The 12,041-nt window shown below is 53.7% G+C and overlaps 4 protein-coding genes and 1 non-coding gene across 5 annotated transcripts in view; 2 read left to right on the forward strand and 3 right to left on the reverse strand.

The window, feature by feature from the left end:
• Nucleotides 1–24: 24 nt before the first annotated feature.
• VDBG_05056 (predicted protein) lies at nt 25–488 on the reverse strand (the record flags this gene model as incomplete). The annotated part of the gene is made up of 2 exons (XM_003005404.1): nt 25–425; nt 485–488. The coding sequence occupies 2 exons, from the start codon at nt 486–488 to the stop codon at nt 25–27; spliced, it is 405 nt and encodes a 134-aa protein (XP_003005450.1).
• A 2,487-nt stretch (nt 489–2,975) lies between these two features.
• On the forward strand, nt 2,976–3,059 carry VDBG_15102. Its single transcript has one exon. It is a non-coding gene; the product is annotated as a tRNA-Pro (tRNA).
• Nucleotides 3,060–6,087: 3,028 nt separating this feature from the next.
• VDBG_05057 (predicted protein) lies at nt 6,088–6,558 on the reverse strand (the record flags this gene model as incomplete). The annotated part of the gene is made up of 2 exons (XM_003005405.1): nt 6,088–6,357; nt 6,409–6,558. The coding sequence occupies 2 exons, from the start codon at nt 6,556–6,558 to the stop codon at nt 6,088–6,090; spliced, it is 420 nt and encodes a 139-aa protein (XP_003005451.1).
• Nucleotides 6,559–7,140: 582 nt separating this feature from the next.
• Nucleotides 7,141–8,322, reverse strand: VDBG_05058 (conserved hypothetical protein; the record flags this gene model as incomplete). Its single annotated transcript, XM_003005406.1, has 1 exon — nt 7,141–8,322. One exon carries the CDS (start codon nt 8,320–8,322, stop codon nt 7,141–7,143), a length of 1,182 nt encoding a protein of 393 aa, XP_003005452.1.
• Nucleotides 8,323–9,321: 999 nt separating this feature from the next.
• Nucleotides 9,322–12,041, forward strand: part of VDBG_05059 (predicted protein) — a gene marked incomplete at both ends in the record, with an annotated part of 3,395 nt that continues 675 nt past the window's right edge. Inside the window, one exon of the mRNA XM_003005407.1 lies at nt 9,322–12,025. Coding sequence (XP_003005453.1) covers nt 9,322–12,025 — 2,704 coding nt within the window. The remainder of the gene's footprint in view (nt 12,026–12,041) is intronic.

Consider the following 12,041-nt stretch of genomic DNA (forward strand, 5'->3'; position numbering starts at 1 on the left):
TTCCGGATAAGAAGGTAGCAATGCTCACCAATCGCCGCCGCCGCCACTTGAGCTGGAACCCGAGCTGCCCGCACTGCTGCCACCTGTAGGTGTTGAGGACGCGGCCGTGCCCGTGCCCGTGCCCGTGGGCGTGGTGACGGTGGGCTGAGAGTCACCGAGCGCGGCGGTACAATAGCTGGTGTACCATGATTGAATGCTCGTCAGGTCGGCGGCAGCGCAGCCAGCCGCGTCGCAAGGGCCTGACACGGAGCCCTGTTTGAAGGGCTGAAGGGGAGCAAAGTCACAGAAACAGTTGTTGTCGACACTGTTGCCAGATGCTGGGGGCACACAGCCGCCGTTCGCATCGTAGAGAACGCCGCAGTTGAGCGCACAGGCGGGCAGGTTCGCAAAGGGGATGATCGTCGTTGAAGGGGGAGCTGCTTGAGCTGGGGATCTGTTAGAACGCCCCACGACAACGACATGGAGCAAGACCTTCTCTACTTACCCATTGTGAAGGTGATATGCTACAGGAACAAAGTACAAAGACAGGGTAGATCAAACAGAGAATGAGTTCGACGCGATGTCGAAGTACCGAAAAGTCCGGCTCGGTTGGTGGTGCTGGCAATCGTTGTGACGCGAGGTCGAGTGTGTTTGATGCTCTGATCGAGCAGGACGAAACGCAGTGAAGATGGTACGACACGAAATGGCCGCGACTGACGACTGTAGCGGTAGGCTAGGGCGCGGGCACAATTGGGTGGCTCGGTCGGAGATGGCGGCAGCAGATGCTGTGATACGGTTCGAGGGAACAGTCGATGATGTGACTGGAATGAGAAGTCGGCGACGGTCACGCTCGCTCGGGCGTTTCGGATGTCGAAAGCGAGGAGAACGTCGACAGGAGAGCGACGCAGAAGACGATGTCGGCAAAGGGGGTCGTGAGGCAAATCGGACAGGTTCTCTGTCCAGGCAGGTTGTGGTTGGGTTATGACTCGGATATTGCCAGCTCGTATGCCGTGTGTCCGTATTCAGGGCCTGTACTTCAGGGGACTTCCGCCCGATGGAACGTCAGATGATTGGAAGCGAGCGAGGCGTGGGCTGGGTGAACGGGATCTCAACGTCGTAGCGTCGAGTCTTGTCCAAGAAATATCCTCCTCTTGATCGGCGAAAGCGAATGTATTGTGCCGATGTTGTGGGATGTGTTGCGTCGTCTGGCTGATGGGCGGGATGGCGGAGGAGAAGGGAAGGAAGGGGGGGGCCACGAGATCTAGAGATCGAGGACTTCTGGGACACCAGTGGAAGAGACGGAAATGGAGACGATTGGGGGGGAAGGGGGGACGAGTCAGCAGCACACACCTTGCAAATGACGGGTGTGTCGACTGCATTCCGTTCGCTGCTGCCAACTGCTTGACGGTCCGGATGAGAGCGGCGGACACCCCAGCCAGGTCTCTGCTCTCAAGCCCCAGCCACCCTGGACGTACATCCTTGGCGAGCCTTGGCCTGGGCCAGGCCCCTGAGCTCTTTTTCCCAGTCTCCTGCGAACTGCGAACTGCCAACACAGAAGCTCTGCCAGGCTCCCACCATTCTGTGCTCCATGATTCGCTCATTGGGTGGCTGGTGCGCTGGTATTCGGCTCCACCGGCTTCTTCCTGCATCTGTATTAGCGCACGCGCCTCGCTACCCGCCGAGCCAGTTCTGGTCCGCCAGGCTGCGCTGCCAGCCCAGCCAGGAGGGCCCTCCTCCCCCCCCTTCCCTCCCCCATGTCTTTTTGACGACGACCTGAAGAGTGGGGAATATGACAAGAGAGCACCTTTTGTGCACCTTGTACCTACGAAAACCACCCCTTGTCTGCTTGTCTGTCCAAAAGGCGCCGTAGGGTACCTGCCTGACACGAAGCTGAGCTGACTTTGCCATTCTGTCCGTGGAAGCGGGTCCACATGCTGCATGTGGAATATTGATTCGCGTTCTCCCCGTGACTTGTGCCTTACCCACGACGGCGACATGTCCCCGCTGCCCCGTATTGACAATTGGGGACAAGACAATAAGACTGCTCGACGACCATCTTCGTGTCAGCTTATGGTGTATGTATATGCGTGTGTCGACGTACGTGTGTCTCGCTCCCTCCGCCTCGTAAAACAATTTGGGCGTAAAGAAAAGGCACTCTGCCAAGAAAGCCGACAAAATGCTTGACGTCACGTCTAGCACAGCCTCCTCTGTCGCACCTGCGAAGGCTGCCTACCAGTAAAGTGCCGCCCCAGCGGACAAAGTTCCTACAGGACACACGACCCCCCCAAGGTTTCGGGCTCCCGCCAGTCACGGCCACTACTTCGTCTGGTCTCATCTTCGGGCGCGCATGGCCTTTCCCAGCGCACCGCATTTTCCAAGGCGGAAAGCAAGCTAGGACGGCGAGGCACACACACATCTGCTTCATGATTCATGGCAGTGGTGGTTGGAGGTTTAGTTGCGATAAAGGTACCTACATACCTACCCATCAAGGCACTACAGTACAGTCCCAGATTAGGTATGGACGCTGCTCAGATAAAAGCCAATTGGTACCGATTGGACTTGAGGCCCGTCTCCGGTCTCCTGTGAGCCAAGACTGAGTCCGATCGTGGCTCCTCCTTGGCAGCAAGCCTCCCTGCAATGCTTGGGTAGGTGAATACGACCGACATGGGATGTGGCCCGGTAGCCGTGGTCGAACATTCAGGCTCAAACAACATTCAGTTCAATGGCGCGCGAGCAACCACCGGGGAGTGCCGTGCACGAGATTGATGGCATGACACCCCACTCTCTCTAAAATTGGGCTTTGTCACGCATGCAATCCCAGCGGGGCCCAAGACCTGTCTCACGATCACAAGAGAGGGCCCAGTGAGGCACCCTCGGCCGCTTGTGGCCAAGTTGCCCTGGCTGGTAGCAAGCACAAGCATTGACCGACGCAAGAGGTCGAAGTCCTTCACAGCCTTGATAGGTTTTTGGAATTCCTCGCGAATCATCAGTTGATTGGCGTCATGGTCTAGAGGTATGATTCTTGCTTTGGGACATCTCAAAATTGCAAGAGGTCCCGGGTTCAATCCCCGGTGACGCCCCATGCTTTTTGGAAGTTTGTATCTCTGACATCCAGGAATAACCATCTTCTGCTATCTTTCATTCAGCCTGATGATGTTTGCTGTTTTGGTTTCTGGTTCTTGCTCATCATGTTCGATTTCATGCCAAGGGGAATAACTAGGCATGTATTGTGACTATCCTCCTGAAGTTAAGACGAGAGTGAGAGAACATGAAAGCTAATGACACGGTTTAGCCGCTAGCTGTTTCATTCCTTGCTTCACTTTTTATGGTGCTTCTTTTTGTGTTCCTTGGACTGGCCATGCTTCGTCTTGCACGTGGCTGCCACTCCGCTCGATTGGTGCCCTCCAGACGACGTTGTATACGCGCCGCCACCCTCAGCCACCTCCGCAATATTATTGTATGGACCAAGCCCGGTGGGCTCGTCAAGCCAGCGGGCAAAAGGCTCGGACGTACCGCTGCCTCGGTTGGACGTCTGGTAACTGTGTCCCGGGGTCTTTGTTCCGACTGCCAGGGCGGTCCACTGACAGCCTTTTGCCAGAGAACGAGGCTTTGCGATCGATGAGCCTGAGAAAGCAAGCATGCATGGAGAAAATAGACGCATTAACAACGACGGGACTCACTGCTTGACTTCACATCTTGACGTTGGCTGAACTTGTCTTGGCCCTTATGGCACCCGAGGACAACTGGTGATGCTGGGGCTTCTGAAACGAGACGGGCGTATGAAAGAGATTAAAGGATCAAGGCTTTTGCATCTAATGACTATGAGATCTGGGATTGGTTTATTCTCGAGCCTTCATACCCTCAAGACGCATGGAATCGTCTGGTTTTATATCTTTGCATCTCTGCAGACTATTATGGAGTTGTTGCTCCCTCTCTTGCATCCATGGCTCTAGTGAAAGCCACCACCGCTTCCACTTCAACGTAGACCTCCTCGCTACATCAGTACTCAGGCTCCACGAAGGTTCAGCGTCCTAGCCTCGAGCGACGTCGAGCCTTCCTTCTCGCCGTTGTGTCGACCAAATAGCAGGCACAGTCAGGACTGCGGCTCGGAAACTGCAATCAGCCCCCAAGATGGAGTAGTTGTCGTGTGCAACGTGATATTCATCTGCATCAACAGCGTTGCCTCTTGGCGTTTCTGAGGTCACCTTTCACATGGTTGAGTTCGTGTCAGAGCCATGGACGCATTTCTTGCAGGAGAAAGGATTTCACAGTCCTCTGATCCTTGCTCCTCGGTGACCGCTAACAGAAACTTGAAGACTTGTACTGGCGATTGGTTACACAGAAACTTTCTGGAAGAATTAGCTGCCATGCGTTGGAACAAGCCAACAGAGGACTTGTATTACGGATCCCCTTTGCAGCCTCGAAGCTCGTGTTAGAACCTTCCCATGCCGAGGGCTTGACCTACCCGACATTTCCAAGCCTCGGTACCGGTTCAGAGAGGAAAAGCAGAGCGAGTCGACTCATGCTCACCACTATGTTTTCTGGGGGCTTGTTTGTGGTTCCGCATGGCAATTCAATGTATTGGACGCCGCCGGTCTGTCAGTGTCACCTAACTTGACCTTTTGAGTGAAACGCACCTATGGCGGAGTATGATGGCAGGTGAATCCAGGCGAATTCATTGACTTGGTTTATTCCCATGCGCCCCTGTCAGCCAAAGCGTTTCCTTCCCCTTTTCTTCGTGCCTTGGCGCCAACGGGCAGTGCTTCTATCAAGGAGCCGGCGTTGTGCGATGCTAACGCAGGAAGTTCGGGAACCAGCAGAATCTTGTTGCCGAGGTCGGCTTGCTGCAGCGATGAACTTTGGAAATTGTGGTAAGCAGCCAAGGCACTTTTTGATGCTCGTAGGTTAATGTCGTGGTAACGTCGAACGAAAATACTTAAGATTACACGTGAAGTCTAACAGACAAACTGCCTTGCCGGACTATGCTCACAGTCACACGCGTAAATACCCAGGGATTCAAATGCGTGGCTGCATAATCGAACACTTCGTTGTTGGCCCAACGGAGGCTGCGAAGCCTCTTCTTTGAGGCGTCTGTCTTCGCGGGTGGCTCACTTAAACCCCGACGAAGTCACAGTTGATCCAGCTACTAACACATGTTGTGGTACGGGTTCGACGGGACCGTTTATGGAGTCCCGCATTATTTGGATCGCCTGCGTCTTTCTGCAAGACTTTTGGACCAAAATTCGGTAGTGACGATGAGGAATGTTTCCTACCATAACGTCAAAGCAACGAAAGCCGAACCCTTGCAACGTGCGACGTACGCTGGAGCCCTTGAGTTTCTCTGGACAGTCGGAGACACCGAGCCTCGGCTGTGTCCCTCGAGTTCAGTTAAGGGGCAACAAAGAGAATCTAAATGAGGCATCATACATTGCCTCCTCTAACTCTTACAAGCCAAGGTAAACTCCGAATAGCCACAGAATGTTAGCGTACTGTCTCAAGACGGAACTCACGTCGTACATCATGTGATCCGTTACATGTGCCACGAGGGAAATAAGCCCAAAATCTGTTGTCTCAATCCGACCACGCCACGGCTGTTCCAGCCACAATATAGTGGCGGTCCAACTCTGGCTTGCGGTTGTTCAGTGCGCCCCTGCCCATCGTTGCAGCTTCGAATCTACTTCGAGGCAACATAAGGCGATAAGACTGATACACACAGATGTTGCGCAGAGGACATGGCCGCCACAGACACGGAAAGGCTCCGAGGTGCCCGATTGTCTGTGACAAGCAACAAAACTCGTGGAGGAAACGTAGATCATTGGTACTTCAGGCCCAGTGTCTTGCAAGAATAGGCGAGTATTCTGTCAACACTAGCTCGAGTTCCGCGTGGGTTTCAGTTGCCAACGAACCCTCCCTTCACGTCGAGAGGCTGAATGTCAGTGCTACAGGTTTGACAGCTGCCCATGAGGGGAAGAGCGAAATGAGAGGCGAGATACCTCACATGTGAGGAGAGAGTGACTTTTCCAACGAGCAATACGGAGTGGTAGCCGGCAATAGTTCCCTCAAACACCCAGAAGATACTGTCGTACCAATAAATAGACGGAGCCCCAATTACTCTCTTGTTGAGCGTCCCATCAACTTCTTGCCGTTCTCAACAACAAGCCAATCGTAGCCAATGGTCATCTGCAGGTTTTCGACATCGATGAAAGCAAGCTCGTCTGGCCGGATCTTCTGCAAATACTCAGGGTCCCGAAATGCATCCTCAAATGTCTTGAAATCCTTGACATATGCATCGCTCATGCCATCGTATTCCAGCATCGGACGACCAGCAGCCTTCGCCATGACCTCGCCGAGCGCCTTGGCTTCGTCGGTGGTGTGATACTTTGGTGTTGGTTAGGGGGCTTGCTTGTCAGGGTTGGATTTGGGACATACTTGTCGATACTCAACGACACCATGACGCAGCATAAAGTCTGTACAAAGAGGGGCATGCACCTCCGTCCAGTGCTTGTAGAAAGCATCCTTGGATAAGCCCTTCTTACGGGGTATCAGGGTTGTTATGCGGACGAGCTTCTCGAGAGGCATATGGACGATTTGGAGAGAAAATCCGAAGAGCAGAGGAAAAGTATCTGTTGACCGACAGGAGCACAGGGAGTTAACGAGAAAACATCATGCAGTCGCGTTGGGCTGGCCCAGGTCGCCCTTATGTATGGGCACTGAACCACCATCTTCGCGCTGAGTACCTAGGCAGGTAAGCTGGTAGGTTAGGTGGAAATGCTGACCCGATCAGCTCCATGTGTATCTTGAGGACGAAGATGCGTACACACCCGGTGCAATGACCGCGCTGCAGAATGCTGAATCATTAGCTTCGTCTGAGTTGCCTGGTGTTGGGACCCTAGACGACAATGCGGGAACAACGCTTGATACCGCAACTGCCCTCCATATCGCTACCCCTGGAACAGCGCGCGCCCGGTACTGACATGCAATCGCTTGCCTCTTGGAAGACAGGGACATTACACGTCGCCAAACATGTCGAGCGCAAGCTGTGGCACATGTGTAGAGTGGTCATAGGTGAAATCGCATCATTAGGCTTGCTCAATAGTCTGGTGGAGTTAAATCTTCATACCCAAACGCTGCCGACCACTTGACCCCGCATATTGACGAGGATCAATCCAGCAGACGAGCCGTTTCCTCGTCAGTCTCGCATCCCCGCCTCCTCCACCATCCTCTCGAGCCGTGGCCCTCCTTATCCTGCGTCCTCTCACCGTCACCGAATATGGGCTTCAGAACTGCATCATAGAACATCCATGTCATGTTCTGTACCACGGCCATTGTTCCGGCGAGCCAGAGCGGAACGCGTCCTTGCTTGTCGGCCAGCAACCGCGAGCCAAACATGACAATGAAGAAAAAGGGCAGCATGGTAAACAGCAGAATGAGTCTGCCGACCGATTGCTTCCACGTCGTAATCGTGTACGCTTGCAGGTTGCTCAGGTACCGTTGGTAGTCGTCTGGAAGTTCATGCTCCCGTGCACCATCGGTGATGAGCTTGAGGTAGCGCGCAGAGGCCTGCGAATACGCGGGGTCGTCCCGGTGAGGCCTGCGGATGAAACGCCAATACCACTTATTTCGTGGATCGTCTGGTTTCTTGGGACCATCGCCTGCTGTGGAGTCGCCTTCGCTGCCATCGCCCTCTTCGGGGATGGACGGTGCGAAGAGCGTATGGGCGAAGAAAGGCTTCGGTAGATCGATGGGTGGCTTCTCAGGTACTGATATGCGAGGCGGCAGCGCGAAGCACGGGATGAGAATATCGGCATAGCTGGAACCACCGCCTTCGGTCGCAAGAATGGTGCCGTAGTCTTCAGGTGTGACTTCGTAGACGACGCCCACTATACCCTTGGTCCAACGCGCATCTTGTGATGGTCCAACCGCGACCCCGTTCTCTTCATATTGATCGCTTCCCTCGGCTGCGGCGAACCAGGGTGGGTGGATGGGTGGTACCTTAGGCGGGTTTGTCGGATCCGGTAGTTTGGGAACCTTGCGAAGGGCGCTGTTGGCGAAGCAAGGTTCGAGGTATGGAACGCCGGGGAGGTCGAACACAAGATCAAGGGTCGGCGCCGACACGTTAATCTGAGATATGGGCCTGATGCCGCGGACACCAAGAAAGGTTTCGGCACAGAGATTGGAGCCATATGCAAGGTAGAGGACGGAGGTGGCTGTCGACGGCGGGGCATGTAAGCGAGCCTCTGGCGTTCGGGGGATTGATGAGATGGGCGGGTATGTCTTCTTCGGCCTGGCCATTACATCGCGGCATTTGCGGAGGAGCTTGCATGGTTCCTGGACTGACGCCATTTTTGAGTTCGTTGATGCGATGCGACTCTCCCTTGCTGGTTGGACCATCGGTGGGCTGGCGATAAGACAATTCGACCTGTCAATAACTTGCTACTGGGAAATCACCCTTGAAGCTCGTGTAGCTCTCTTCTGATGATGGTGTGGATAGAAGTCGACATGCGAGCCTTGAATCTTGGATAATCTGAGCGTTGAACAACGGAAAACGACAGGCTCGAGCCTGATGACGAGGATATGCTAGTGGCAGAGACGGATAATTGTCACTGGCTGATAAATCGGCGGGCTACGCCGGAGTTCCATGGCCACCTGTGGAACTTCTCGGTGAGCACCGGTGTAGGTGCGTCAAAGCGTGCTCCTGAAGAGAGCTTTTCACTGCCATCACTGAGCCCATCATGTAGACCGACACCGCGCGGTGGTGCATATTTTCCCATGACGCGACCATAGCCGCACCGCTAGCTTAATTTTTTAATACTGACAATCATCTGCTCTCCGATGAACACGACGGTGCAATGGGCATGCTGCGGTGACCTCAACATGCCATCGATTACCTTGTGCTAATGTTGAGAGTCTCAAACCACCGATGCACGAGCATCATCATCCGGCTGACGTCTCTCTCGTCTGATTCTGATTGAGGATCTAAGATGTCTGCTGTAAATTTTGTCCCCGAATCCTCATTCGTGGCCCAATCGTCCCCTGCAGGTGCGTCCGTCAGTGCTTCCTTCCTCCCGAGTGCGTGTCCCGCTGCACCTGCCATCCAGCCCCATAATGGGAGCGATCACAAGGGCGGGTTCTGTGGGATGCAGGTTCTTTTCCTGCTATGCTTTCTAGTCATGATCTATCGACCGACCCTTCCATTCCAAGTCCGGGCCATCCCAGCTGAAGCTCCAACTGATCTCGATCGGGCCTGAACCAAGGCAAGAAGGCTGTTACCGAAGCCCTGAATATTCTTGATTACACAGTGTCGAAGCCATCCACCTCTCGTTACAGCCCCGTTCTGCTAGAATGGCCAAAGCAAGATCCTCTGGCAAGTACACCGTCAGATCTAGAGGCAGGAAAGTCTCTTCCAAGCCTACAAGTCAGTTACAGATATTTCATGGATCTGTCGATGACCGAGATCAACTCGCAGACGAAGATGGTGCCCCTTTACCAACTTTGAACAAGAGATGCTCTGATAACAGGACTTTGGGCGACGACTGGACCGCACAGAATTCCATTTTGAACCCATCGTCGGAGCGAAGTGGACATTCGAGCGAGAATAAATCGACCCTCCCAGTGGGACACAGTACTATGGGCCAGGGCTGGAACGATGCTGCGGATGAACTCGGTGAAATTACTCAAGGCGAAGAGCCCAGAGCTGTTAACGCCAAACAGAGAACCGGGAAGACTTCGTCTCCTTTCACTCAGGAGGAGCTGCAGAATATCCGGCCCCCAAGTAAGTCTGAGACGATCGCCATGGATCAATCACAGAACACCATGGCGATGGATTTCGACGACACTGCGCAGTCGCAAGACGCCTCCTTCCTCCATGAGGCAGAAGATGTGGTTAATGACATTTTCGTGCCGTCCTCAACCCTGGAAACGGATGAGAACCAGAGGCAGGAGCAGAAATCAAGGAGTAAGCGTCGGTCGAAGAAGCGATCTTATGGACGTCACCAGATCGATCAAGAAAAGCCTGCCGTCGCTGCTCCAAAACCGAAGAAGGCGCCGATGCCTCAAAACCCCAAAATTGCTGATGCTGGCACCGATATCCAAGGACAGGCCGCTGGCGCAGGATATACCAACCAACCGGCGCAAGTGAAAGCTCTGCTGCACTTAAACCAATCTCAGAACCCAGGAATGCCTCCCGGGTCTCGTCGGCATGCGATCAAAAAGACAGGGGATATGACCGACCCTTCCGTCAAGCGCAAGAGGCCCAAGCAGAAAGCCAAGACTCCATTCCAGTACTCGGCCAAAAACAACGATGACCTGAGTATCAAAAATCATTGCGATCTATCCGAAAACGGCCATCTTTCCCTTGAGAATGAAACACACATCGTGGGTTTGCACAATGGTGTAATGGACCAGGTTGATACGGATCTCACGACCCCACTGCCGGTACAAACTACCTCTTCAGATTGTATACTTGGACCGGCCCAAAGAGGGAGTCAACCCAATTTTGACGTCTTGTCTAGCCCTGATTTGGATGAGACCGATCACATGCTGAAGCTGGGGACACCCGACGCTTCAATGATGATGACGACGTTCTCCAGCTCACCTGCTTGCCAAACAACGCAACGTGAACTGCCAAGCGACTTTTCGGTGTTGGACGCCTTCAATGACGATGACTTTCGAGAAATGACAGGCAAATTGAAGCGCGTTGTTACATCAAAAATATACTGTGAAGCTAGTCGCAACGACGCAGAACTGAGCCAGATGAGACTTGGAGCCTGCACAGCAGCGACGAAGCCTGCCGAACGGAGCCATGACCATGATGCGAAGCGCGTTTCGAACCCTGCCCAACCAGACCTCCAGTCCACTCAACAACCGAGAGAACATCTCAAGAAATACACAGCTGCTGCTGTCACATCCGGCGACAGGACAATCCCCATCTCGTCAGATGAGAGCTCCGCTACGAGTGCCAGGAACTCTGCCGAGGTTGCAATTCCCTTGTTATCACGACAACCACCACATTCTCCTCCTGGCAACGGCATCACGGATAATTTGATAGCGGAGCCGTTCGGTCATGGTTTGGCTCTTAGTCGTATGCGACAGGTAGGTGAAGTTGAGACGAAGACAAACCAGCTTGTCGCTCCGAACCCCAACCGTCCCACAGGCTCAGGCCAAAGATCACCAAAAAAGCGTGTTGCCATTGACATCGCCTCCATGAGCGGCCAAAACAAACGCATGAAAAGAAATCAGGATTCAATCCCGACGTGTGGCATGGCAGATGATTCTGTTGACGCAATCATCAAGGTCATGGCCGAGGACGGCGACCACTCGCCAGTTTGCACAACTTTTATCGAGCAGACAACCGAAATTGGGGCTGGGCACGATGTAACTGACAATAGGAAATCTAAAGAATTTACGCAAGAAGCTCTAATCATACAAGATGAACGGGTCATGCGATTTCCTCAGGAGTCGACAGTGGCATCCGTTTCTGCTAGCGACATCGGCAACATGACCTTAGAGACCTATCATCACGAAAGAGGCTTACAACGAATGGACGACGCATCCCGAACCAGAATATCGAACAGGCAGGTGCCTAAGCAGCTTGCGTCTGCTGGCGGGTGCGGCGCACCTTTGCGCCCGCTGTCTCGTACCAGGTCTATTGTCGACGAACGTGGCAGTCCGAAACCCGAGGAGTTTCTGACCTGCATGGACCAAAAAGCACCCAACCTCAACGATCGGAGAAGAAAGAGCCAGCCTGCTGAAAAGCCTCCCGCGTGGAAGAAGCCCTTGAGGAAGATACAACCTGAGTTCGGTGCCATTCAACAGGAGACTACTGGCATACAACCAGCCTCGGGCGCAGACTATGAACATTTCTTGGGTGCGACTGGCTGCACCCACCCAGCCGAGTCTATGTCGGAAGTGGAGCGACACAACAAAACTGTCGCGCAGACAGATAGCAAGCCAACAGATAAGCTGAGTTGTTTCCAGAAGCCAGCAACTCTGACTGCTCTGGCATATGACTCGAATGCGGCGTACAAGAAAACTCTTCCACAACCAGGTACGTCAGCGGATAT

Source organism: Verticillium alfalfae, genomic scaffold (assembly GCF_000150825.1).
Source record: "Verticillium alfalfae VaMs.102 supercont1.5 genomic scaffold, whole genome shotgun sequence".
NCBI lineage: Eukaryota > Fungi > Ascomycota > Sordariomycetes > Glomerellales > Plectosphaerellaceae > Verticillium > Verticillium alfalfae.